Source organism: Scatophagus argus, chromosome 12 (assembly GCF_020382885.2).
Source record: "Scatophagus argus isolate fScaArg1 chromosome 12, fScaArg1.pri, whole genome shotgun sequence".
NCBI classification, from domain to species: domain Eukaryota; kingdom Metazoa; phylum Chordata; class Actinopteri; family Scatophagidae; genus Scatophagus; species Scatophagus argus.
Genome location: NC_058504.1, coordinates 12,320,645 through 12,348,280, shown reverse-complemented (window position 1 = coordinate 12,348,280; position 27,636 = coordinate 12,320,645). Strand labels below are relative to the sequence as shown.

Genomic DNA, 27,636 nt, shown 5'->3' with positions numbered 1-27,636 from the left:
CTCTATCTCGCTTTCCTCTCAGACACAAACAGACACACAATCTCAAATTTAAACCTAACAGAGCCACAGCCACTATAACAAGCTGAGCATTTTGAACCTCACATCATAACAATATGACGAGCACATGGGAACAGTAAAGATGCAAAAATATTTGAATGAATATCTGCTTATTTCATGAATAGCTAAAGTTAATAACAACGCACTAACCCACAAGTGCTACTCATTGTGCTGTTTGCTGTAATTGGCTTTTGGAGTAGCTATAGCTTTGCTGTGGAGCTAGTGGCCCAATAATTGACTAGACAGCGCCTGGGCCGTGAGTCACTGTGAGCCCTTGGACTCAGCTCAGTCGCAGGGTTTCCTACATTCATTTATTTGTGCCATGCTATCATAAAATATCAACATTTTCTGTTTTTGGAATTGTGTTAGTTCACAGAGTTAGTTCGTGAACCGCAAAACATTTGTGAAACATCTTTTGTTTGTTTGTTAAGTTTTGACAGGAAATTAGCTCCTTAGACTTAATAAAGCATCCTGCTGACAAAGAATCAACAGAGCAGACACAAGGAGAGAAAAACATTAAGAGGCGGGGCAAGATGTTGTGTGTGCAGTTAGAGAGTTAGAGATGTAGGTGTGTTTGCAAGTGGGGAAAAGAAAAGCAAATAGAGAAGTACAGCAGATTAAAGTAGTTTGTGAGTAAACACTAAAATATGGCCAAACATTAAGAAGAATTTAAATACTGAAATGAGAAAAAACCTAAATACTAGAAATAGTGCAATTAATGTCTTCTTTCAAATATTTTCTATAGAAAAATATAAACAGCAATGTACCAATTTGTCCCAAATTTGGTTGAAACTGAGGGTAGCCCTCTTATATCGCAAACACAGACAAGGTAATTGTCTGTTATCTGGCAGAACATTTGGCAAGAGAGACGCTAAATATTTGTCTTTGGGGTCAAGTACTCCTGCGGTAAAAGGTGAGATGGCCAGAGAGTCTCCACTCCTATGGTTCTGTGTTTGAATCATGTGTTAAATATGCAAAAAACTTGAAACTAGCTTAAGGTAGGTACATAATCCATCATAGCTGCCTCTATGCCTGTTTGTTCCGCACTGACAAAGCTACGTGATTGTCATCACTGAAACTGCAATGGCCTGAAGGGATGCTATCGAACTCACATGAACTCAAATTTTTCTTACATTATGCTTATCCTATTGTTTGTTAAGTTTTGATTTTCTGACAAACCTCTGATATGTCCTGAATATATTAGTATGTAGAAGCCAACTCTCAAGACATTATTCACTAAAAGTACTAAAGAACAAAGACAACTCTCAGAAAAATAAAAAGTTCATCAAGTTTACTGATGGATTACTCATCTAAACCAAGTTCACAATCCCTGCAAGTTGTATACCATGCTGACATGAGCAGAAAAAAATAAATGCCTAGAAGGAGTGAAAAAAGTAGTCAAACATAAAAAAAAAAAATCATTGAAAATGGATGATGGAAATTCATGGTATATGATTTGCAGTGGGCTAACACGCAATGCAGCAGCTATGACCAATTCATCTTCAATCGAGTGTACAGAGAGTGACTATAACTTTCAGTAGGAAAAGAAGGAGTTAATGAACGAGTGGAACAGGGGCTGTTGCATCCAAAAGCCTATCTCCTCCAACTCAGTGGCGTGAAGGCTATCTCACACACACCTGACAGAGAGACAGAGTGCTGCCAATAGTGCCAGAGGGAACAGAGAGGGAGGGCAGCAGACAATGAGAAAGGAAAGAAGGAAGGAGGGAGCAGGAGACAGCTAAAGAAAGAGACAAAGGAAGAACATAAACCACAGGCACAAAAAGATAGATGAATAATAGTGAGCGCAGTGGTCAGACTGGTATTGTTTGTTTTGATTCCAATGTTTGCTGCTCATTATGGGAAAAACAGACAGAACGAAAGTCAGAGAGACAGCATTTTGTATTTGTGTGTTCAGAGGGCTGATGACTAATAGAGGCACCGTGTTATGAAAGCACTAACAGCTCCAGCAGCCGCACAATGAAATTTTAATTAGGCATTAATAAAAACAATATCATTACTGTCTGGCTAAGGAAGGATCAACATACAACTCACTGAATCTGGCAGGCAAGCAAACATACAACATAACAGTCCAGGAAACACTCAGATATACACAACCTCATCATATTATTCCTGTTCTAACTCCATCTCCAATCCCCTCGTCTTTATCCTCCAGCTTCTACTGCCTTTCGTTTATCAATCTACCTTTAAAAATTATTCTGCAAGATAAATCACAAAACGAGCGTGGCCATACAAGTCCACACTCATACACACGTGCAACTAGATGTGTGGAGGAGCACAAAAAGCAGGAAGACTGAAAGCATCGTCTTAAGGCCAACGGTAAGCCACTCAACTCCTGTTTGAAAGCAGAGCTGCTTCATACAGCGAAGGGACTGAAATACGAGTCAAGCAACCATAAGCAGCATATCTCTGCGATTACACCATTCACCACAAAAATAAAGAAAAACTATGAAAAATGGGAAGCCAGACACAAAATGGACATCCAAAGAGGCAGACCTGAATGCCATATCCTTCTTGAAAGAGTGGCAAAAATGTAGAAATCGCTCCCACACTCTTATTCTCTTTGACAAAAGCTAGGCTGGAAGGATAAAAGCACGGAATGAAAGCCTACATGGGACAGGATAATGGTAGCACAAAAAGCGGAGAGGACTACCAGAAAACAAGTACAAGAAGAAGACTGACAATCATCTTATGGATGTTGGATGGATGAACATATGAGGGGAAGGAAGTTGAATGGAAAAAGTGTGAGGATGGACGGAGACAAGGGGATGGTAATAAGTAACAAGGAGGATAATAAGTAAGGCACTCAGAGAAGAAGGAAGAGAGGCCAGAGGAAAAACTGAATGAGAAAGTAATAAAGTCAGAAAGATCATAAAAAATACTTTACTTTTCTTTCTTAGTTCAGAATAATCCTTGCCCTATATACACACTCAAACAGAGTGAGATATGTGTATGTGCACACATGTGAATGGATCACGCACCGATAACATTACACTCCTTAATTCCTAATTAATCCTCCTAAACTGGATTATGGCACCGAGCATGACAAGACCAGGATTCCTCCCTTTCCACCGATGACTCTGTGTGTGTGTGTGTGTGTTTGTGTGTGTGTATGTGTGTCACTTTTAACAGCTTTAACGGTTTTTCAGCTTGAGGTCTCATAAGGCCGACCAGTCCTCGGTCACATGATGTTGGGAAATGAAACTGACATTGTCTGTGGTCCCCTATGACACAAACACACACATACACATTCATTCACTCACTGACACTCACGCACACATAAAATGTCTCTGGTACACAAATACAGAAGGACTCCCTAGACTGCGAGTCTTGAGAAGCTTATGAATTATTGTGGTGAGTGGCAAGAACTCTGAGCATTACTTTACACATTTTAAGTGAGGACTCAAGGGGAATATGTGCTTACTCACATAACAGACACAGTGTCCCCTGACACATACACTTGTCCTCGTTTGAAAGCTGCCACACAAACTGTCCCATGTTGTTGATGTATTTTGCATTACACTGCACTCTGAAATAAAACCCGAGGGCTCTACGAACCCCAGCTCTAATTAATTCCTTTTATGTTTTACTGTACTTTGCAGATGAGTGTTTTTATTGGAAAATAGTTTCAATTTTTTCTCACTTGTTCACTTGTCATTGTATACAGTTCTTTGATAACCAAACACGTGTGGATTTCATATATATATATATAGATAGATAGATAGATATACACATGTGATGATCTCAGGGTTCTATGTAACAACATGCTAAGATGAGTGGGACCTTTGTCACACGCCAACTGCTCTCTCTTCCCACACATCTCATTGTTGTCCACATCCCATTTTGGACTATTACTATCACTTTTGGTTGAAAAGATAACAAAAAAGAAAATCAATATTCAATGAAATTCCTCAGGTTCCTGTGTCCCACGCAACAGAACAGGTAGACCGGTCATATTTGTGTGTTGATGTACTTTTGCTGTAACATACAATAACAAATTGTATAATTAATAATCTACTGTAAACAAGCTAGTATAATGGACCAACCATTTGATGTTACTGTAACTCTTTTTATCACACAATAAGAGCGACCCGTTTCCCCTTCAGCAGAGGTAAGTTTCCCCTTCAGCAGAGGTAACCATGGCTTACAATGACCAAGCTGTTGGATCATTTCACTTAATGGTATATCCTTTACAACACATAACTCTAACTTCCTGTGGTAACCGCTGAAATTTAACAATGCAAAACACCAAGAAGTGTGAACTTGATGCACAGCGTAAGGAAAGTTGAAACTGAATGCCTCAAGAAAAACCAGGTCCATTTGGACCACAGTGTAAATAAATAATGCATAACATATTGTATTTTGTTTGACTGTATGTACAGCGTTGTATTCATTAGACCATGCTGGCTCCAAAGAAGAAGGGGGTGGATGGAGAAGGGGTCACTAAGGGATAGATGGAGTGAGTTCGGGGTATTAGCATGCTTTCATGCGTTCTACACCTCAGTGGAGCACCACAGGGCCTGTTGATGCCTTTAAGTGCCATGCAGTATTAAGCAGACAATCTCTAAGGAACCCCTGTGGAACTGTGGGTGCGTGCGTGCGTGCATGCATGCGATGTGCCGACTGACCGCTAACTGTGCGCACTTATGTACTAAGCCCTACGTAACCTACTTGGAGAAGAGAAAGACGGAAGCAGAGAGATTCAGTGGAAAGCCAAACATTGCCAGAAGAATGAGGCATTAAGATGCTTGCTTTAATGCGAGAGGAAAAGCACAGAGAAAGAAAGGAACAGAGGGGAAGAGAAATATTTAAAGAAAAAGAAAGGTTTCCATTCACTCTGTATGTTCTTTCACATGCTGTGTACAGAGAGAAAGCCATGCAGGACACAATCATGTTGATCAATTCAGTTTTTGATAAGAGCAACAGTAGCTCTTCTGCAGCAATCACGGGAGCAAACAATGCAGGGCCGAGACCCACATGAACACCTGAACCCTCTGCCCAGCTCTCTCATTTCACCTATTCTCACTCACGTACCCTCACAGCAAACTTAAATCGGTTTCCTCATTTTACCTCACTTCAATCTCCATCTCCTCAATCACTCTCATCGCTTCATGTCTCCTCACCTTTTGATCATTTGTCATTCCTTCATTCCCTCCCTCAGTGCTCTCTTCAGTCATACACAGATCACTCCTGCCTCCATTCGTCCTTCTGTGAGTCTAATTCATTCTCTGCCTCTCTCCTTCACTCTTCCCTCAATAACACCATCCGTCTTCTTGTCTACTGCACCAAGATTAGTCTCCATCCATCTGTATCCTTGACAATAATTTCATACTTTTTTTCCTGAACAGTACCTGCAAGTTTTGAAAGTCATATTAATGCTTTCTGAAATAAACTTAAAAGTAATTTAACAAATAAACAAAATAAAGAAAGGAAAAGCTGAAAAGCTTAATATCAGATCTTACTATTGACAGATGCTGACCTGTTGGGTTCTCCTAGCAGTCTTGTGTTTCAGAATGCAGGTGTGAATCCTCTACTTTCATCTGCCACTGTAGGATAATTTTTTTTTTCTTCTGACAAACAATGCAGCAGCCTTCATGTTTGTTTCCTTCATCTTACTTCAATCAAGCAGCATCTGTGTTATCATCAATCCACCACCCAAAAATTTGCACTTTATCATAGTGATCGCAAGCTTTTATCTTTCTTGGGTTAGCCAACTACTTGCGAGCCAAAAAACAACTATTTTCAGTAACTTTCTCCCATACAAGCTGCATTGCTGCAAGAAGTGCTACCCTTCACTTAAAACACTGAAAACAAATAAAGGGAAAACAGCATGTTTACAGTTCTATGCAGAAAGCTTTACAGCCCTGAATATTTGTTAAATTTCCAGTAGTGATAGTAGTAACTAATGATTTGAAATTTATTGTCAAGATCCGCCAATAGCTGTTCTATGTTTATTTTCTCATTATTAGTATTATTTACAAAGCAGTTATGATCTTAAATCACTTTCTTCTTTGAGGTCAGAAACGAAGAAACTAGCGAGAAGCGAAAACCTTCAAAAATCAACATGAAACTTTGAAAGCAAAAACTCTCTGGGTTTTTCAAAAACTCTACAGAACAGACTTAAAAAAACATTCTTGGAGAGATCTTTAGAAGTCTCTGGCATACCGCTCTGTTCACCCAAACAGACGAGAACTGCGGATGGAATGTGCATGCACAACAAGTCCTGGAAGGTTCGCTATGCTTGCTACAAATCTATGACGTGACAGTTCTAGCAGACAAAGCACTTCTAAAGCAAAACACAGAGAGAGCACACAGGTAAAACTTCTGAATATTATTGAACATTAGTTATAGGTGCTGTATGTATCAGCACTGCACTACTAGAGCTCCTTCTGACTCTATCTATAGTGATTCTTGTCATTCTTGCCTTGAAAAAGGACCAGGCAGATTTGGGGTTAGGCAGGGATGATTTTATCTATGAAAGTGGTTAAAACAAGTGGAGAAGAGATAGTTCAGTGGGATTTCAGTCACTCCACATTTAAGACTGAATTTTGGGGGTTTTAGGTGAAGCTGAACTCCATATTTTTGGGCACAGTCAAGCTGCGTGACCCCTTTGAAATGGTACAACTCCAAAGCACACTCACTCTGATCAATACTTGAAGTAGAAGCTCCATTCATGACAAATTACTCTTTCTCTTTTTCTTTTGCTTTTCTCTTCTTAGTCCCCGATGCCTTGATACTATCACCCTGCTTTGCCAGTCTCAGTTTCGCCTTGCAGTTAATCTGCTGGGTGGAGTGATGAGCGCTTGGGGAACCGACAAGAGGAAGATGAAGGAAGAAGGGAATGAGAGGTGGGGATAGGGGATAAAGAGTGAGAGAAGGCCATACATTATTGAGCATACAGAGTGGAGTTTTTAGGGGATAAATGTGAAAGCATGTTTAGGGACAACCTTTTCCCTTCAGCCTCCCACTCCTCCTCTCTCCCTTCATTACTTGCCCTGCCTCCAACTTTCCTTTCCCCACAAGGACGGCCACATCTCTTATTCAGTGGGGAGGTTAAAAATTCAGAACCAGAAGGGAGGAGGCTGGGGGAGGAAAGAGAGTACCTGAAAATGGTCAAAATGAAGGAATGTCTTTAGGGAGTTTTCTCAAGTGCTAATCTAGAGAGCTCCTTGCTTTGATTAGCCGTGTGAGTGTGTGTGTGAGAGTGTGTGTGTGTGTGTGTGTGTGTGTATGTGTGGCAAGGGGAGGTTGTGGTGGGAGAGTATAAGGACGGGGGAGGTTGATGAATAGAGAGCGGAAGAGGGAGCAGGAGAGGGTGTAGAAATACACTTTCACGCAGTGCAGTGCAGTGTAGCACACAGCATGGTGAAAAATTAAGGTGCCTGCAGGGCGAAGCAGAACCCACGTCTCACAAAACACGACACATGCAGATACTGAGTAATGGAGCAAAGGCTTCAGCATGGATGAAAACACACACAAATGCGCATACACAAGCATGCATCCACTACCATCAAGACATCTGTGCAAACCAACTGCAAATGACCACATAGCATATACACAGCATTAGCATACTCAAAAAAACGATCAAGTTTAGTCTTGTGCTTATATATCACATGAAACATAAATATATACATTTTAGCCCACACACTGCCACAGATTTACTGGTAGCAGATTAAGGTCAGAAATTGGAGCATGGCCTGGTCCACCAAGCTTTGTAAATACCATCGCTTTCTGGTGTAAATGCCACTGGGTTATCCATATTACCAGGGGCCATGTTACACCAGCGGCAATAAAAGCTGGGCAGGTTACAACACAAACACAGATCACATACTCCCTGGACAGCACAAAGTGCATGCACAAACAAAGGGGAAAAAAACAAGATAATGTGCACCTTAAGAAAGCCGGTACAAGTGAGTGCAAAGTTTGGGCAAAATTGATAGTTTTAATATGTGTGATTGTGTGAGAACCCCGAAGACATGGTCTAAGCTATCAGCATAATAGGGAAGATAGTCTAATAGCACTCTAATAAGTCACCAGCTAGCTAACATCGCATCAGTAGCAGCTTAAGGCTACTGTTAAACAATTCGACTGAAACAGGAGCTTTGGACTTTAAAGGACACTTTTAAAAGCCTGTGTTGCTGCCATCTATCTTGCCTTTTCTCATTTTACTGCTTGCTTTATCTTCACCCATCACTACTCGTCCGTCAGTTTTCTGGTTCCATTTCTCATTCATTGTCTCTTTTCATAAGAACCCCTTTATCAGGCAGAGATAAGAGAAGAGAGATGGGTAAATCAGGAAAGAAGAGGAAGAGCAAAGGGGAAAGGAGGAAGGGAGATGGAGGTTAATGCTGCTATCTTGTCAACTCCATCTTTGAAGTTGTTGCTCTTTACCGCTCCATTTCTTTATGTATGCTATCAGTGACATCAAAGTGGGCCAAGTCTCCAGTGTGTGTGTGTGTGTGTGTGTGTGTGCGTGCTGTCACTGCCCTCAGGGATAGGTAGCTAATATTGCAAAAACATAAACAGAGAGGGAGCCGCATGGCAGAGCAGTCAGCCACAGTCAATCTGTACTTCTAGCTGCACCGCGAGTTGACTCTATCGTCTCCTCTCTTTATTTATTCCTTTTCTCACCATTATGATGCTTTTTAATCAGAGATACGTCTTCAATATGACTTTCCTTCCTCCTCAGCCCATCAATACCAAAATAAGAGAGCCTCCATCTTCACAGTACTTTGAAACCTCAGAAGCACAGGCAAGCACACATGTAAATGCACACTAACACACAAAGAATACATATATAAGAAAAACAGAGGGGGAGGAAAAAGAATATGCTGCTGTGAACAGGAGGAGCAAAACAGGAAAGAAGAGTGGGTGGAAGAAGTGTAGGTGTGCATACATATATCTCTTCATTCGCACATCCTACCATCTCTGTTCATTTCCCCCCCTCTTGGCCTTGGTGAAAAGAGACAGAATCACGAACACCTTGGATACTTAGCATGTGTAACAAGCTTTTGAGCTTATCAGCCAATCCCTCAATTAAACACACATTCATAAACATTACAAACAAACAAATGCGAGCGCACACACGTTCTCTCAGTCCCTGCTCAGCTGTCATATCACTGGGAACATTTAAATGGTAATAGTGTTGTGACAGAAGATTGGAACAGTGGCTGGCTGGCTGGCCGACCGACCAACTGACTGACTGGTTGGGAGAGGAGCCGAGTGAAGCGAAGAAGGCCTATTCCATTTAAAAACAGGATAATCTCCAGGAAAGAGAAAAGGAAGCAAGGAGATTAGGCACACACAGCGGTAATGCTCCAACATGAGTACACTTAGCTCATTTGCATGTAAAACAGGAGAGAGATATAACAAGGGAGGGATGGAATGAAGAGAATGTGCAGGACAAAAGTGTGTGTGAGTGTGTGTGTGTGCTTACATGTGTATGTATAAGCGTATGCTTCTGCTTGTGCATGTGAGTGAGCTGTTGCAGTTGGCAGCGAGAACCAATGCAAGCATACACAGATGTGTTTGAACCTGATAAGGCCTGATGAATGAGCGGCGTTTTGTGGCTGTTCCTCAACCATAAAGAGATGGTGAATAAGGGAATGCTTGCTATTGCTGCACTGAGAATACACACCAAAGCTTAGAGAGTGTGAAAAGCCATACTAATGCACAGTTACTGCTGAAGGCTTAAGAGGTATAGGTAGGATTTAAAAAACCACACACAACCTATAAACATCCAATCTTTTCATTTACAGGTCATACCTTCATACTGGAAAGCTAGTCTATATATGGACTATGGGTGCTGATTATATTTATGTGTCTCACAGACATCTCTGCACACAGACCCATAGTTATCCAATAGCATGGTCATTTGTTGTTGGACAAAAGGAGGTTAGACATTAGGTTAGTGGAAAAATGGCTGCACCCAGAAATAGAGTGAAAAAAGAGAGAATAGGAGGAAAAAATAGTGATACTTTTCCCAGCTTTTTCTACAGCATTAGTGACCCTTGCATTAACCCGCTTCTCTTTCTGCAGCTCCAGCCTGAACACTGCATGATTTATTAACAAGGCTTTCCACTGTGGGCTACACAAGTACAAACATCGACACAGAGACATACATGCACACACACTCACAGAGAACACATTATACACACAAGCTTTTCAAAGCCAATACTAATTTAGTCCAATCACACAAGGGTGCGAAAATACTGTTATGGCTTAATACAGTGTGCCCATTCCTCATTTAGTCATCTAAGTGCTTTATTAGTACATGTTTTGAAGAGTCTCTAGAGACTGCAGCTGAGTCCACACATCCCATAAACTGTTAACTAAAACTCTCCCTAATTATACACAATCATACACACAAACATAGCCACAAACACACACACAATTCACAAATGTTTCTTGGTTATGATCTAGAGGGAATCCAACAGTGCTAAACAAATATCTTCTAGGAATTGGCTGTTTATCTTAGTGTTTCTTTTTCGGGGGGGGCCCTGGGATGGAGGAGGAGGAGAAAGAAGGGAGTAGTTTAAAGCACAGTCTTCCCCTCCTTGACCTGTGTTCAATTTTAACAGAAACCTTCAAGTTATTCATCAGCCCTGTCATCGAATTAGAGAAGACGCTAAACTGCATTTTGTAATCAAATAATGCAGTGGCTATGACCTGTACCTTATGAGTGACCAAAGAGTAAAATTACAGTTACAATATATGACACAGCTGACATTTTAGCAACAGTTCTGCTATACTGTCAAAAAAGTGTATCTAAGTTACTTAATAAGGAATTTTCTTTTGACTTGCAATGACCTTGGGCCTATGTACAGTTACCTACAACACTTCACCATAATCCTCCATGGCTTATGGTCTTTTATTTCTAATACATTACATATTGCACTTCATCAATGAAGTGATTGGTCTACAACCTGTGAAAGGTCCAATGTAAGCACGCACACACACACTCACACAGGCTACTTTTTTCCTGATGTGTGGCTCATTAAGATGAAAAGTGAACGAAACAGACCTAAGAGGAAACTTAGCAATACAAATACACACATACTCATGAACACACTGTACCTACAGAGAAGGAAATTGATTTCTTCAGAACACAGTGAGATCAAAAGGCTTATTATAATTGGCTTGTAAATGTGGCTGAGCTCACCCACCCACTCTCTTGAGCACATACACCAGCATACAGACAAAACCTGTACTGACAAACATGCATTCATCTGCAATAAACATGTCAGGTTTTTTTTGGTTTTTTTTATAGGAAGCAAATTTGTGCTGTTGTAACAGTATTGTAAAGTGCCTCCTTGGGGAGCGTTGGTGGTTGGGTATGTCCACCAAAAGAGAGATGAGGTCGTCGTACTACAGACCACAGAAACACAGTGATACAGAGTGAAACACAAAAGGGTGTAAATGCTGGAGAAATGGGATATTAAAATGATCCTCACATTATGAGGATTAATAATCATATGCTCCTGGCCCTTTTCTCTCCTGAATCAAATTAATCACTTCCGTTCCCCCTTGCCCAGCCTTTCCCTTGGCTCACTCTTTTTTCCCCCCACCTACCTCCCTCCTCCTTTTTCCATTTCTTAGTCTTCCTCTCATTCTTTTACTAATTGGGCTATCTGAGGTGCCGAGTTCAAAAGGCACAAGCTATCAAAGAGAGATGAAAAAGTGAGAAAAGGACAGTTCAGAAAATATATACTCAGATGAACAGTGTAAGAATTCTGTCCTTGTCACTGCTCAGTACTTTATAAAATTGGTCAACTATGCATAACAACATCCTCAATTTGGATTTTGCTCACTTGTTATTTTTACTACTGTTATTATTATTATTATTATAAGAATATAAAATTATAAGATAGGATAAGATAGATAGAAGAAAAAAAGCAGAAAACCAACACAGGCACTTCAAAGTGAGGATATGAGTACCAGTAGCTTAAGGGAGAATGTGAGGATAAGCTCAAGCTTGAAACCTTATCCGCTTCAGAGTCATACATACTTGCTCATCTAAATAACTTGACTGTTTACAATTGCAAATAGTCATACCAGATCTGCAGTTATAAGCCCTTACACTCGCACAGCACAGCAATGGGAAAAAATAATAGTCCTCTCTAGACATCCGACAGGAATACAGACAGGAAGAAGACGGCATTTTAGCATCATGTCTCCATCACAAATACTGCAGTGGAATAGTTATATACTAATAAATTCTTGTGAATAGTCTGGATGGAGCTTAAAACAGAATTTTATATTGCACCAGGCTGCACAGATGTACAGTGTAACAGCCTGCTATTATCTCACACTGGGCATCAGTTCAACCACACTGAGAAGCTCAGTCACATAAAACACAGCATGCATGCTTATCAAGAATGTATTATTGTATATTTTCTTTTCAAAAAGGTGGAGCTTAGGGTAAAACAAAGCCGTCCACCACATTAAATGTACCTTCAACCTTAATGTGTTTTATGTGAAGAAAAAGTGGTTTATCAACATGGATACACTGAAAACCCTGCAAACAAGTCTGAAAATCTTCAGTTCTATTCCCAATAAGGACTTGCTCAATTTACTGACAACAAAAAGCACACAGTATTTCTCATTTCCAATGCTGACAGCTTAGTTCAGTCCATCCTGGGGAATACAATGTTGTGCAGCACAGTACTGCTAACACTGGCCTTGGCTACAATAGTTGTTCACAACAGGGATGTGCATGATTAGCCGACTAGTCATTAAAATATTGCTACCCTTGCTAGTTGACACCAGGCTTTTTCTTACTTTTAGACTAGTGGACTATCCTTAGTTCAAACCTCCCATTTAGACATCATGAAAATAAGTCTCTAGGAACATCCTAGAGTTTACAAGGGGTGTAAATCACCTGTTTCATCACAATACAATGTTTTATTGATTTTTTTCATTGTGACACAGTCTGTTACCATATGATTTAGAATGGAATAAATTCCTGGGCCTGCAATCAGTATGAGACTAGATGATATGCCAATATAACACAATCAGGTACAGAAGAACACCTGACACCTCTTTTTCTGCTTTTCCCTCAAAAAAACAAACAAACAAACAAAAAAACCTGTAAATAATTCTAACTAGTGAAGTGCAACTTCAAATTAATGGGAGCATAAAGGTTTAACTGGAATGAGCTTTAGTACTGAACTTGACTTTGCTTTCATTGAGAGAGAAAAGATAGATATGCACACACAGCTACAGATATTCAGACTGAAAACACAAATAAATATATGGATAAAGAGCAAAACACAAAGGCACATATAGCGAGAGGGCATGTCTCCCACCATCAGATCTCTGTTCTTCAGTCAAGCCTCAGAGGTCACCCCTGACCTTACCCCAAGCACACTGCCTCCCTGCACATGTGTATTCTGCGTGGGTGTGTGTGTGCTTACAAACGTAGCTGATGGAGAGGAGGAAGAAGGGTCAGGAAGGGTCAGTGGTGACTAGATGTGGTATCAGCCTGCTTTTGCCATGCAACGAAGAATGGGAGTTGCAAGATGAGGAGGAGGAGGAGGAGGAACAGGAGAATGAGAAGGTGAGGGATAAGGAGAAGGATAGAGAGGTCAGAAGGAATATTAGGCCTTGAGTGGTGTTTTTAAGCAAGAGAGGCAGGGATGAGGGGGTGAAGGGTCAATCTGCATAACCAGACATAGTGTGGACACACATGCACTCAGGAGCAGGCACAAAGCTCAATGGAATCCTGGTTCTCTTTCAAAGAATGTTTTGTTCCTAACTATCAAACTTGAACAGATTCAAAACATGCACATGAAATCAACAACACAATGAACAACAGTAAACATACTGGACCTGGTCTCTCTGTCACCGTCTCAATCTCTCTTTCTCTCTCTCACACACGCACACAGACACACACAAAGATACAATACATCCACACAGGCAGACATACAGACAGGTGTGGGGCTATGAAAAGGCCACGGTGTCTTTATAGTCAGCTCTCAGAAAAGGTTATTAGACATCAACTGGAACAGGCGGCTGTCTCAGCCAATAAAAAGTGGAGGTGTGGGTGTGCGGGCCAAGAGAAGATGGTGGTGGTAGTGGGGGGGGGTCAAATCAAAGAGTGACAGGCAGACGTTAGGAATTGCCATACAGGTGAATGCAGATGGGACAGCTGCCAGCGCTGACATTTAACTGACATCAACAGCTAGCATCAGCCATGTGTGCATGTGCACCTTTGTTTATGTATATGACATGAGAGGTGTGTCTGTGTGTGTACTGAGACTGAATCTGAAGGTCAGATGGAATTATATACACACCCCCACACACTGTCTGTCTGTGCTTTCCTGGTGTCCTGGTTATGAAATGAATATGGAGGAGTTAGAGCAGAAGGCTCAGTGACACTGGGACAAGGTGATAGGAGTGGACAAGTGTGCATGTGTGAGTGTACGCCCATGTGTCAGCGCTTTGTGCCAGGACAGCAGGTGGCTAGTCAAAGGACATCAGTGACCTTCTCCTTATCCCTCCCTCTACCCTCCTCTCTTTGTCCATCTTTCCCTCTGTCCCCAAGTCCCAATTCATCTCATTCGGTAGTAAGAACGCTGTCTCTGCACAACAAGTCATGGGCACACTGAGAGGATGAACACACAGGTGTGGGTGGTTTATTCATGAACTAGTATGAGATGTTGTTTTGACACAGAGTTGCTGAATAATGTAAATGTGCAGTGTGTCCTCCAAGGAGAAGAAGGGAAGGGTGAGAAAGGCTGAAGAAGACGTGTAAAAAAAGAGCTAAATGGAAACGTGTATGATATTCTTACCTTTAGTGGCTGATGGAAGCACGGCAGGAGAATTGAAATAGCCATTAAGGCGAGGAGAGAGGGGAGGGATGTAGGTGGGATGAGAAACAGACATTGTTCATTATTGGGAAACACAAAATGATAAAGGTAGCAATAAAACACACAAGCAACACACTCACGCTTTGTCTGTGAGGAGAAGGTCAAGGTGAGTTTGGCAAAGAGCTCATTGCTTTCAAATTGCTCCTCTTTTGCCTGGGTCCAAAAACTGTTCTCAGATAGGTCCTCTGGTCCTATCTAAGACAAAGAAATTCCAGCATGTACAGAGGGAGAAGGAGGGACACAGAGGGAGATAAAAAGAAAAAGAGAGAAAGGGAGAAATGCATTGTATCTGTTAAATAACCATATTATCAACTGACTCGATTTTCCAAAAATGGTCGTCTGTGCACCTGGCAAACAATGAGATGAGCAGATAAAGCAGCGACAGAACAAAAGAAACAGCAGGGCTGTAAAATGAAGTGGCAAGGGTATGATAGTAGAGGGAGGGGAGAAGGGTAAAGCCAGGAAGGCACAAAGAGGGAAGGGAGAGGAGGAAACAAGTAGTCGTTTTCTCTAATCTTTGCACACTGCCTCTATCACAGAACTTCTTGCACTTCATACACTGAAAGGCAAAGAAATACATAGGGTTCCTCTTTTTCCCTTATTATTTGTTTCCTCACCATTACTCGGGAGCTTTCTCTGCATCCCTCCCTTTGTCTTAGTGTTCCACTCTCTCTCTTTTCTGGTCACAAGTCACAATTAACTTTGTATGTTTTTCCTTCACTTTCCAAAGGTTCTCATCAAAGGGAAAGCGAGAGAGAGAACGAGCAAGCGAGTGAGTGAGAAAGCAGCGGTAGTAAATTTACAGATATCAGTCCTTTCATTGTGGACAAAGCCTCAGTGATGGGGGTGTAGGACAGAAAAGACAGAGAGTAGGGAAAGGAAATGTGATATGGGGATGAGCTGAAGTAGCAAGAAAGGAAGCAAGAGAGCATGCAAAAAGGAGGTTGAGACCAAGTCAGGGAAAAAGTTAATTTAAATTACAAAAGAATACTGTCCTTTCTAGCTGCAATTTAATTATCTTTCAGTGGCGCAGTTAAAAGAAGAAGGCTTATTAAAAAGCAATTTCTGTGACATCCTTGTCAAACACTCTCTCCAGCACGAGGGAGGGAGGGAGAGAGAGGGTGAGAGAGAGAGAGAGAGAGAGAGAGAGAGAGAGAGTGAGAGTGAGAGAGAGAGAGAGAGAGAGAGAGAGAGAGAGAGAGAGAGAGAGGTTAAATGCTGATGAAGTCTGCTGAAGCCATTAAACAGTAGCTTTAGGCTAAAGAAAGACAGGGGGCTGTTTTGATGTTTTAACCATCACAGATGAGAGGGAGAAGGAGAAGAACATGAAGCACATAGTCATGAGATGCACGTATGCATGCAAGTCACTTTAGGTCAGAATCTCCATCTCGCACTTCTCGCACAGCTACTGTATTTAAACTGTAGTATACTGTAAAATTTACACACACACACTTTGTATTACATTAAATTCATTTATAATAAAATCCCCCCTTTTCTTAATACAAATGTTATATGCTCATGCGATAATGAGAAACTGAAATACAGTGTGTTGCACTGCTAGACATATTTTGTATTTCCAACACCGTGGCTTTGTCATCAAAACACACTATCATGATCACAAGCAAATACAATGAAGTAAGTTGAGAAATGTCTGAAGATGCTACACGCCAAATTTATTCATTTGTGCCAGAAAGTTCCAAACAAATTGACTTAATAACAAATGAGTTCTTAACCTTGCAAGCTAAGTGTTGACATAAAGGGTTAGTTATATCATATTATGACCGAAACAAGGTAGGATATGAATGTGAATTTTTGGATTTTTGAGAGATTGTTGCATCAATACATGAATAACTTACTGACAATTTTACAACTGCTATTCAAATATCAATAATATACAGAACCATCTGTCTTAGGACTGACCTTGCACCAGTTGGCTCTCTTCAGCTGGACTTCAGGCTTGTACTCCTTCTTAGGCTGGAGCCCAAAAGGCAGTGGAGGTGGAGCAGGGGCAGCCCAGCCACCCATGCCAAATGGTGGTGGTGGTGGAGGCATGCCCAGGGCTGGGGGTGGTGGACACCCAGGCAGTGGTGGTGGTGGCGGAGGCCCCATCCCTGGTAAGGGTGGAGGGGGTGGTGGGCCTGACATACCAGGGAGGGGTGGAGGTGGTGGAGGGCCTGGCATGCCTGGTAAAGGAGGTGCGGGAGGAACAGGGGGAATACCGGCTTGACCCGGTAAAGGAGGAGGTGGTGGGGCAACAGGGACACAGGCATGGCCTGGTAGGGGTGGGGGTAGAGGTGGAGGGGGCACACCTGCATTCTGGCCAGGGATGGGAGGAGCAGGTGGTGGAGGGGGCAGACCAGGTGTTGGTACAGGAACAGTAACTGTGACAACTTTAGTCTTGGCCTCTTCCAGATCTTTGGACAGTTTTTCAATCTGTAGGGGAATAAGGATACAGGAAGTAATCAGAAATACTGCTTATACTACTAGACATACTGTATATCTTCAAAGTATAGAGAGCAATTCATCATATTAGCATATCTTGATGATATGTTTCTCAAAAAGACATTAATTTTGTATAGATTTGCCAATTTCCACCATGTCCAATGAATTGCCATGCCAACTGAGTGATTAGATTTGAGACAAAAGGCAGAACAAAAGAGGGAGAAGAGTGACACACAAAGAGATGAAAGCCTGGGCAAGATATAGTTTCTGGAGAGATGGAGAGAGAATAATGTGTGAGGCATTGAGAGAAAAACATAGCAGGAGGGAATTAAGTCCTCAGAGGAATTCAAAAGTTTTAAAAGAGGAGGACAAACTTCTAAATTAGAAGTGAGGGTGAAATCTATTTTATATTTCAACACTAAATTACTAATTTCAGTATTTACAAGTGTGAGGTGAAAATTCTTAAGAAAAATGTCCAAGTCAATAAAGTCAGTCAGCTAACTGGCATATTAGAAAAGGCTGGTTTTGAATGGGAATAATACATGTTAAGGCACACAAGTATAGAGAGGTTTATTTACTGTATCTATTCTTAGGTGCATAAAACGTAAACAGTGCATGTATATGTGTGAAAGTGTCTGTACATAGTGTAACAAATTGTTTGTGTTGTTTCCTCCTCTGACTTTGAAAATAAAATAACAGTAACAGGCATAAAGGGCCCCAAGGCAAGCTTTCTTAGTGAGGCAGCAGATGAAGAGTTGGGCACAGCATCACACAGAGAGACAGTGAGAGATCTCTACATGTGAAAAAATCTTCGATGGGCAGTGCCTCAAACACAGAGAAAGTGAGCCATCTTAGTATAAGAAGCTTGTTAGATGCCTGGCTGGTGAAGCTGTTGATGTGTTGGACAACTGTGTGTGCATATGCGTGTGTATTTGGGCTTTTGTGTGGTGAAAATATGACTCTGCTGGCATCAGCCACTTTGGATGAGGCTGATTTTGGAAGCTGTATCATTCTCTTACTGACAGACAGACACACACACAAATATCTTCATGTGGTTATGAGCACACATGCACAGAGGCAGACTGTTCTGGGTCAGTTGGTGTGTTTGTGAGCTTGGGTGTCACTGTGTGCCAGAGTCCAGCTGGTGTGGCAGCAGGACACTGACAGCTAAACAATCCTCATATTTGCCTCCCTACTGTATGAGTGTACGTACGTACACACACACACACACACACACACACAGTGTATCTTGGCCTTAAAAATGCTGTTTGTCCTATCTCCATCCATTCCCTTTCTTCTTCTTTCTCCTCCCTTTAGTCACTCTTTATTCTCACATTCCTCCCCACTTTCCACGATTTTATTGAGTTTCTTAATCTTTAAAGCATTTGGCTTCCTCTCACAATATCGTTTTAGTTTGTTTCCTCTTTTCATGCTATGCTGGCAGTTGGCTAAATCATTTAAGGCCAGGAGGGGTTCTGTGTGCATAGATGTTGGACAACTTTTTTGGCGCTTAGTTCTACACGGCTGCATTTCTCTAAACTTTGAAATATTTTACTTATTGCAGTTTTAGTAAACGTTTCTATTTTGTGTACACGTGTTTCCAGGACATTAAACAAGACTGATTCAATCTTGACGGATTCTCTACAAATGTTTGGGTTCTTTTTTTTCCTTTTCTCAACCGCAGCCACAAATAGTGTCATACTGGATTCACCTCAATGTTCAGTTTAGTGAATTCCAGCATTTACTTTAACATGAACCCACATAGCGAAAAACCAATTGAAAGAACTTGTCACATTTAATTAATCCAGTTCTCTACAGTAAAAAATAAAAATAGCTATGCAAAACAGCTTCTATTTAGATTATGAGCTGTTTAAATTAAAAAGGCATGGGGCTCCACATGGACAGGTGTCTGTGGGATTGTGTGTGTGCGTGTACCTGCTGTTGTAGAGAGTCTAGCTGTTGTTGTAGTCCCTGGTTCTCCTTTTCTCTCTCTAGCTTGGAAGAGGCCAGCTGTTCCTTCTCTTGGCTCAAGTCCTGCAGCTTGTGCTCATAGTCGCCCTCCAGTTTCTTCATCTCCACCTGCAACTCGTGGCGTGCTGTCAACTCTGCATCCAGCTAATAGAACAAGTAAAGGTTCAGAGACAGGAACAGACTCTGTTATCCTGAAAGGGTTGAACTTTTTGTTGATTTTAGATTTTTTTTTTTTGTATATTGGTTAATTTCAAGAGTAAACAATGTTTTCTCAGATTTCACTCAGACACTAACAGAAGGTTCCATTATTAGCACAACTGAACAGACACTGTGCCGCTGATGTAAAACTGGCGTTCCTGATATGTTTGTGTAATGAATATTCAGCTAATCATGTGCCTTTCTCTTTAACTTTCAGTGCTACCAGTAACAGCCACATCCACCTTGGAAACAAATCTCTTGCACTGGGCTGCAGGCACAGACTGAGTCAACAAATCCACAGTCATGTCATACTAAGACCGCATGAGAAAAAAGAAGAACATTTTAAAATTCTCTAGTTGCTTTATTTCAGCCATCCATAAAGTGATAAAACAAAACAAGTTATCATGCACAGGATTTGATGGCATTCTTGTTTTAAATATAGGTTACATTATATGTTAAATAAAATGAACACAGAATGGATTATGGTGTTGCTGCACTTCAAAAGGGGGCACTACTGCTAAAGGATTAAGGTTGGCGGAGAAGTCGTTGAAGGCCAATTTTATATAAAGGATAACTGAAGAGAAGTAAAAGATTTTGAAATACACTAAGTATAAATATCAACCCTGAAGCTACCAATGCACCAGGCTTCTCCAATGAAATACAGGAGCAAAATGTGTCCACACAACTTTTTAGAAGCCCTCTTAAAACTGCAGCAGCTTCCATATCTCAAAGGCCTGTAGAAGCCATTTCTAGCACCAGTCTGGTGCTTTCAGTTTCATTGTAAATTTTACACTGCAAGTTAGTGTCAGGCATTTAGTTAAGATGCTTCAATACGCTTTTACGAATTCACTTCTCAGTTCCATTTTAAAGAAGAAGAAACAAAATATAGAAACATTTTACCCCCAGTTTGAATTTACTCACAACATTTTCAAGGATTTTTCTTCTATGACAGTTGACAAACAAGATAAGAGTGTTTTAACAGATGTATCCACACACAGAGACACACACGGCCATTTAATTTGCTGACAGCAGATCTGTTACTATCGCTGTCTGTGCTCTGACAGCCTCATCCCTAATTCCTGCCAAAAATTGCCTGCAATTACCCCACCATGCACAACCAGCAATAAGGTGTGTGTGTGCGTGGTCAAGGAAAATTAGTCCAAGTGCGTTCAAGTAATGTGTGCTTGTGTGTACGTGCGAGCATTCAATTGATATGATCCTATGTGAGAGTGTGTATCTTTATGCACGCCTGAACGAAGCCTAGTTTCAGCTCCCTCTTTGCAATTATCCTGTCACTAAGACAGAAACATCAGGGAAGTAGCACACCACAATCAAGGCATTTACTCCCTTGTGTGAATGCCAGTGTGGCAAGGTGTTTTGTTTTGGGTTTTTTTTCTACTAGCCTGTAAGAGTATTTGTCTGTCTGGTGGCTGTAAGGCACATGTATGCTCATTCTTTTAATCACCCTCTGTTCTTCCCTTTTTCTCATTTGTCATCCCATGTCAGTCAGACACTCACTGCATAGAATTTCATTACAATCCCCTATGTGTGTGAGAGGGAACTATTTTTTACAATACATGATTCTCTGTTACGTCTCTGTGGTTGTAGTAGCCCAGGTGTCTCTGGGTTGGCGTGTAAATATGTTGGCACGCTGTTGTTGCTGGTGTGTGCGCAAAGATGATTTTGCAATGTCAGTGAAGTTGTGTGTGTATTTCACCTTCTTCACCAGCTCATTTGCCTTGGCCTCGCTAGCTTCCACCTTTGTCTGGTCCACCATGTTGTCTGTGGACAAACAGAGAGGGCAGAAGAGAGGGCAAGTGGATGAGGAGGGAAAAAAAGGAGGTGGATAAGATAAGGGTTTCAGACAATGGCTCTCCACACGCCTCGCCTTCAAAATATCGCACCCTTCAGTGTGGCACATTGTGTGTGCACACACATTCATAAACAGACACAAAAACATTGGGATACTTCCTGTGCGTTTCCATCTGTTATCTCACTACTCAGAGTCAAGATCCGTGAGACAACTGTGGAAGCACCTCATTACAATAAGATGCTATCTGTTGCTTCTACACACTGTTACCCTTTAAGTCTCCAACAACTAACGGACTGTGTGTGTATATGTAGAGAGGTGGGGGTACACTAATTTTACTCTATGCATAATACATCTCATACCACTTTATTTCAAAGTCTAATATTCACCCCTCCTCTTTCTACCAGACTGTGCAAAAATAAAAGAAAAACCAAATAACAGTCTGGGAGTAATCCATTATCAGAGGTTCTGCTTGGCAGAAGACAGGGTGAGAAGGACACAGGCTAACCAACAGGGTACTTTTACAGAATAATTGCAGGGTCTACAGGTGGTTCAGTGCCCAAGGGCTTGCTGAGCATGAGCAATAAAAGAGCTAATTAACATGAAGATGAATGCCACAAAGTCACTGGATCAAAGACAACTAATCATGATGCTCAAGAGAGGAATCAAACACACAGATAGCAGAGATAGAAGAGTTGTGAAAAGCTAGAATAGAAAATGAAGAAGTTTCATAAATGTATAAAGCGAACTATACTGACTGTATAAAATAAAGTTGTATTTGCTGGATATTTTGCTGGATGAAAGAACCTCACTGTAATATGCCATCCCACATAAAATGTCAAAGTGTGCATTTGTGTATGTCTTTGTATGGTTACCGCATGCGTTGGGGGGGGCACTTCTGTCATGGTGGCTAGGCTAAATGGGACAAACTTCGAATAGAAAGCACTAAGGGAGCCAGAATGTGGGGGAAAAAACTGTGCTGAATTTCAGAGTTCAAAGAAAAACACTAAATAATGCATGCAGGGCAGAATTGGGCTGCTTTCCACCGATAATAACTCTGGCAGCCTTAAAGGAGGCCAGCCAGACTATGTGTGTGTGTCACGACGCATTTAGAAGCAGTGCAATTAGAGCCTCCTTTGGTGAGCAACGGAGACCTACCATAAAAGAGTATTGAACACTTGAGACATGGCCTACACCTCCATTCTGCTCTGGTTTAGTTCATTATAGTCAGCAGGTGTTTCCTAGCCAATATTTGAAGCTGTCACTCAGGTCCACGAATTTCAGCAAAATTCAACATTTCATGTATTCAACAGAGTGACAGGAAATGAAACGGACGAGCAGTCATCACAACACTGTCTTGATCTCCAGAGAAAAGCCTGTGTTACATCTGAAGGTGGTAGGGACTCTGTCTTGTTCATGGATACTTATAGGATAGGTTCACAGTTTTTCAGGTCTGTCTAAAAATCCTCACGTACCCATGTGTACTTTAAAACTGTTTTTGCTAACTTGAATCATTCCTAAAAATATCCTCTCCTATTGCATTCCAGTGTAAGGGATGGGAGACAAAACTGTCCCTATTCTGTGCAAAGATGCATTTCAAAGTTTGTATGAAGTTAATATCTGAAGCTAAACTGAAGCAGGCTGAGTCAGACAAATAAAGTGAGTATCTTCCAAAGTTTGTCTTTTTAGAATTCCCGAAACCGAAAGACGGTTTCCCCAGACAGTGTTTTCTTGCCGAGCTGCAGCGGAGAACTTTGTACTGAAAAGACAGTAACTTTGGAAAATACTCATTTCCAACTCAGACTGCCGAAACCTCACTATAGCATCAGATACACTTTGAAATGCACTTTTGCACAGAATGAGAACTGTAGATACTGTCCCCCCACTTCTATTTCAAGCACATGATGAGCACAGGGACAATGAAAAACAGTTTCAATGTTCTTCTGGGTGCTTGACTATTTTCTTTCCTAAAGACTTGAAAAAATGTGAACTTATTCTTTAAAAATATAGGATTGTTGGAGAGACACACAGCTAGGCACTACTAACTTTATTAGATTCATATATTCACCACAAGGATCTGAGAGTTACCATCTGACCAAGCTATGGTTGTGCTTTAGGGATCAAACCCTGGATGAGGACAAAGATATCTCGCCTACTATACTGTGAAATCAGAATCTGGTTTGGAGATTGTTTAGGTTCATAAAGCTTTTTTCTTCCCTTGATGTGGTGCAGACCTATAACCTGTAACACAATTCGGTCCACACTGATACACGTCTCCTCTCTGGCTCCCCCCTGTGGCGCTTCTGAGCACTACACATTCGTCGACCATATAGATAGACAGCGTAAAATGACTTATGATCAAATTAATGTTATAGCTCATGGGGCTAGTATATTGCCATTAACAGCAACAGAACAGTCAGTGTCTATGACTGAAGGGGGAGGTGATATATTGCTGAAGGTTTCAGCCCATACAGTACTGAAGAACAGTGTTTGAATTTTCTGGCTCACGTGCATTTTGTGCTGATTTGGTCTTTAAAACCTGTCAAAGTGCATTAGCAGAGCTCTAAGTTCCACAGAGATTTGGTGAAGGGCAAGAAAGCATCATGTAGGTTTAAGAGAGAGAAAGGAAAGGACTTGATTTTGTCTATATTCTGAGCAAACAACTCACCAATCAAGCCTTCAATATTGATGCTGAGGTTACGGCACTTGAAGTCAGGGTCCACTCCATTCTTGTGAATTACGATCTGAGCAATACACTCGTCTATCAGCTTGTAGTACTGAGGCCTGCAGGATGGAGGGAGCAATGGATTTACAGGGAGATGTGTAAGGAGACAGAAAGAAATGGAGAGAGATGAGAGAAAATGAGAAAGATGAAGGAGGAGAGCAACAAAGGAGAAGGAGAGCTTATATTCAGTGCTTTAGAAAAAAGACAAAATGTCTCACTCTGCATGTTATGTCTACAATGCCAGATATAGCAAATATATGTGAATATCAGTCTAGTCTGCAAAAACAAGAAATCTGGCACAATATGTGAACAGAGGGTAGAAGTGACACAGAGCGAGCAGGTTCACTTGTTCAGACAAATGTGTGAACACACATGCTTTGTCACTTTGTCTGCAACTGAGATTGGATGTCTGTGTGAGCATGACGGTTTGCGTTTCTGTCACAAAGATTGATTGTGTGCAACTGTGTACATGAGAGTGTCTTACTCTATGTCCAGCACTCCGTGTCTGTTCAAGCCAGCTTGACACAGACACTCAATTTTGGAGGTGTCTTATTCCCTGACCCTATTAGATGCTGCCAGAGTCACAAACTCAATACTTTATTTATTCTCCCTCCCCTGTCTCTCTTAGTCACTCTGCCTTTGTCTAACACTTATTCCACTCCTTCAATATATTTCAGGGTTTTTTTTTTTTTCCTTGAGCTCAGATTTATCCGTGGAGCGAGAGAGACATCTAGTGTCATTCTGGAAAACTGAATGTATTTAGGCAAGTCTTTTATCTGGCATTCTTCATGATCCTGATGTTATGTATACTTGTATATTCTACTAACTCAAATCAAACGTCTGACTGTCTGCACATTTTGCCATTGTTTTGCCGGTTTTCTGCAGTATTAAGCCAAACAAAACATTCCTCTTTTATGTGGTACTGATATCCCCACATGATTTGTTCTTAAAATTATTCTGCCCTGTCTTGTTATTTAATCAGTTGCTCTTCCTTAGTCCTCTGTTTCTCCAGCTAAACCCCGAAGACACAGGGGGAGACATCAGCATATTTCTGGTGAGAAAACAGTTATTTCTATTGAAATCAAATTACGTGTATTAATTTCTCAGTATCTGAACAGTGTTCTAGTAAATTAACAGGAAAAAGAGGAGGAGAAGATTTTCTTTTTGTCTCAGTTATGTTTTATACAACTGCATGAGTACTCCAGAAGAAACGCCAGAAACAGTTACATAAGTACTTTCCTGTATGTATATGATAAGATTTTGACAAATCCTGATTATTTTTTGACATAAACCTCAATATTGAAAATGTACCAATACAACAATTATAATTCTAGAAAACTGCCCTGTAACTTTAACTTGTGTAATATGCAGCTTCTTTTCAATGTGAAAAATCACTAGAAAACAGTTGGCTTTATTCTAGTTTTTATCAACCAAAATGACCTGTATCACGTGTATGTATCACATTGACAGAACAGTGGTGAAAAGTAAACCCCAGGTGACACTAGTGTCTTGTCACAAAAAAGTTTTATATGAACTGTAACGTGAATGTGTGAGGAGGCTTGTGATGGAGTATCAATATGTATGAGTGTGTATGTGTTCACGAGTTACCTGACCAAATAATCATTGCGGATCAGCAGCAGGTGCTGCATTAGGGACAGGAAGTGGCTCTCAGCTTTGGAGTCCTTCACAGTGTTGACTAGGATGTCAAACACTTCCCTCACATCACTGAAGCAAAAGTTAAGGCTCAGCTAACATAATGAATGATAGAGTTTAACACAAATATTAAATTCTCTTCAACAATTAGTGACTGAACAACTTGCACCAACCTTTGCTGCATACATCACATACAGCTGACCACTGTCATCTGTTCAACTGCAGAATTACAGTGACACAGAGGTCAGAGACCGGACTCGTAGTCCCTCTGATAAACTTAATCACTTACACTGCATGTGTGTTTAAGTATTCAAAATTTGTTTAACCAATTGCGTTACATTATCTTTGTATCCATGCAACAGATTCAGTGCTGCAGTGAGAGAGGCAGCCTGTGTTGACACTGTTCTCTGACCCCTGGGAGACACCTGGTGTTGAAAATTATAACTGCATGAAAAAAGCACCACTGAGAAATCCGGTGGTCCTTTTTGAGCTGTTTTTAAAGCACACTGTTACAGTAAGGCTGGCTTTATTTTTATTATCAAAAACCTGTCCATCCTGAATATCCCATTATGTCAAAGAGCTGAAAACAGCGTGCATTGTGCGTTAAAGATAAAACTGCAATCTTTTGCATTTTTCCTTACGTATGTGTCTTTGTATTTTGAAATTCAGGTTTTATATGTTTAATGGAGATGGACCATGTTTGTATAGAACAAAGCTATTAAGTGCTACGCTGTCTATCTATTAAGTTCAGTTTCCTCATTCTTTTCACAGAGTGGGAAGATAAGCATGTGTTCACAAGGATATCAAAGAGCGACAGCATGGACTGAGTCCACATACAACAAAACACAGTAACACATTAAGTAGTTTGTGTTGTTGTTAGAGTTGCATTAAAGGAATGACCTGACTGGTTGGACATTCTGCTGTTCTTTACAGCACCACAGATGAGTAGCTAATGCCAGTATGGTTCCAAAAGGCCAAGATGGATTTTGAATGAAAAAAAAAATCAGGCAAGGTTACACTGTCCACTAAGACCAGCAACAATTCTACCAAATAAGTATAAAAATATTAATTTGTGTCTTATCTTGGAAGAAAGTAGGTGGGATTCATTCATTTTGAAAAATATTATAGTTACTCCTTTCAGTCATTGTTTTGTTTTCTTGTTTTTTTTTTTTTTTGGTGTCAGACAAATAAAGATTCTATTCAATTCTATTCTATTCTAAACTAGCAATGTAATGACAAACACATGGACAAGGGATGTTATGTTGTAACTAGGTATAGAGATTTTCAAGGTCAAAAAATAGAACCTGGCAATTTTCTACAGATAATTTTTCCCAGTAGAAGGATATTCCATCTCAATGCGGATGTCCTCAAGACGTGCTTTGAGTTCCTCGGAGTCATCTTCAGCCTGCTCATCAAACACTGTAAGCTGCACCCTCAGCTCTTCGTTTTCTATCTTCCTCACCTCCTGCAGGGGGAGGTGCAGGATGACAAGGCAAAGAGGAGAACAGCAAGAAGAAAAGAGTGTGACAATTATTAGGCTTGGACAGTTGAGAGAATGATTTGTTTTTTGTTTGTCTGTTTAGTTTTTTTTTACAGCTTATGAGAACATGTCAGCCAGTGATCAAGACAAAAGCTTCCAGAGAGAGACAGAGACATGTGCGTCCTGTACCATCAGCTGTTCTCTGAGGCCCAATCTCCGTAGTTCAGAGCGAATATGGATCCTGTATTCCAATTCCTCTCCCCGGCTAATCAAGGCATTGATCAGCTGCATGCAGCTACCCTGGAAAAACAAACAAAAAAATAGAAAACCATTCACCAAGTCACCAGTAAAATTTAGATGAACTGGAGAGACGATGACTGTAATACAAACACAACATGAGTCAGCTGAGTAA

The 27,636-nt window shown here is 40.9% G+C and overlaps 1 protein-coding gene across 2 annotated transcripts in view; it reads right to left on the bottom strand.

The window, feature by feature from the left end:
- LOC124068671 (protein diaphanous homolog 1-like) overlaps positions 1-27,636 on the bottom strand; it is an 88,131-nt gene that overhangs the window by 34,863 nt on the left and 25,632 nt on the right. For both annotated transcript variants that reach the window (XM_046407073.1, XM_046407074.1), the window contains 9 exons: positions 27,414-27,524; positions 27,091-27,209; positions 25,700-25,816; positions 24,035-24,150; positions 21,274-21,338; positions 19,323-19,502; positions 16,866-17,378; positions 15,026-15,140; positions 14,868-14,876 (listed from right to left, as the gene is read on the bottom strand). In XM_046407073.1, coding sequence (XP_046263029.1) covers positions 14,868-14,876; positions 15,026-15,140; positions 16,866-17,378; positions 19,323-19,502; positions 21,274-21,338; positions 24,035-24,150; positions 25,700-25,816; positions 27,091-27,209; positions 27,414-27,524 — 1,345 coding nt within the window. The remainder of the gene's footprint in view (positions 1-14,867; positions 14,877-15,025; positions 15,141-16,865; positions 17,379-19,322; positions 19,503-21,273; positions 21,339-24,034; positions 24,151-25,699; positions 25,817-27,090; positions 27,210-27,413; positions 27,525-27,636) is intronic.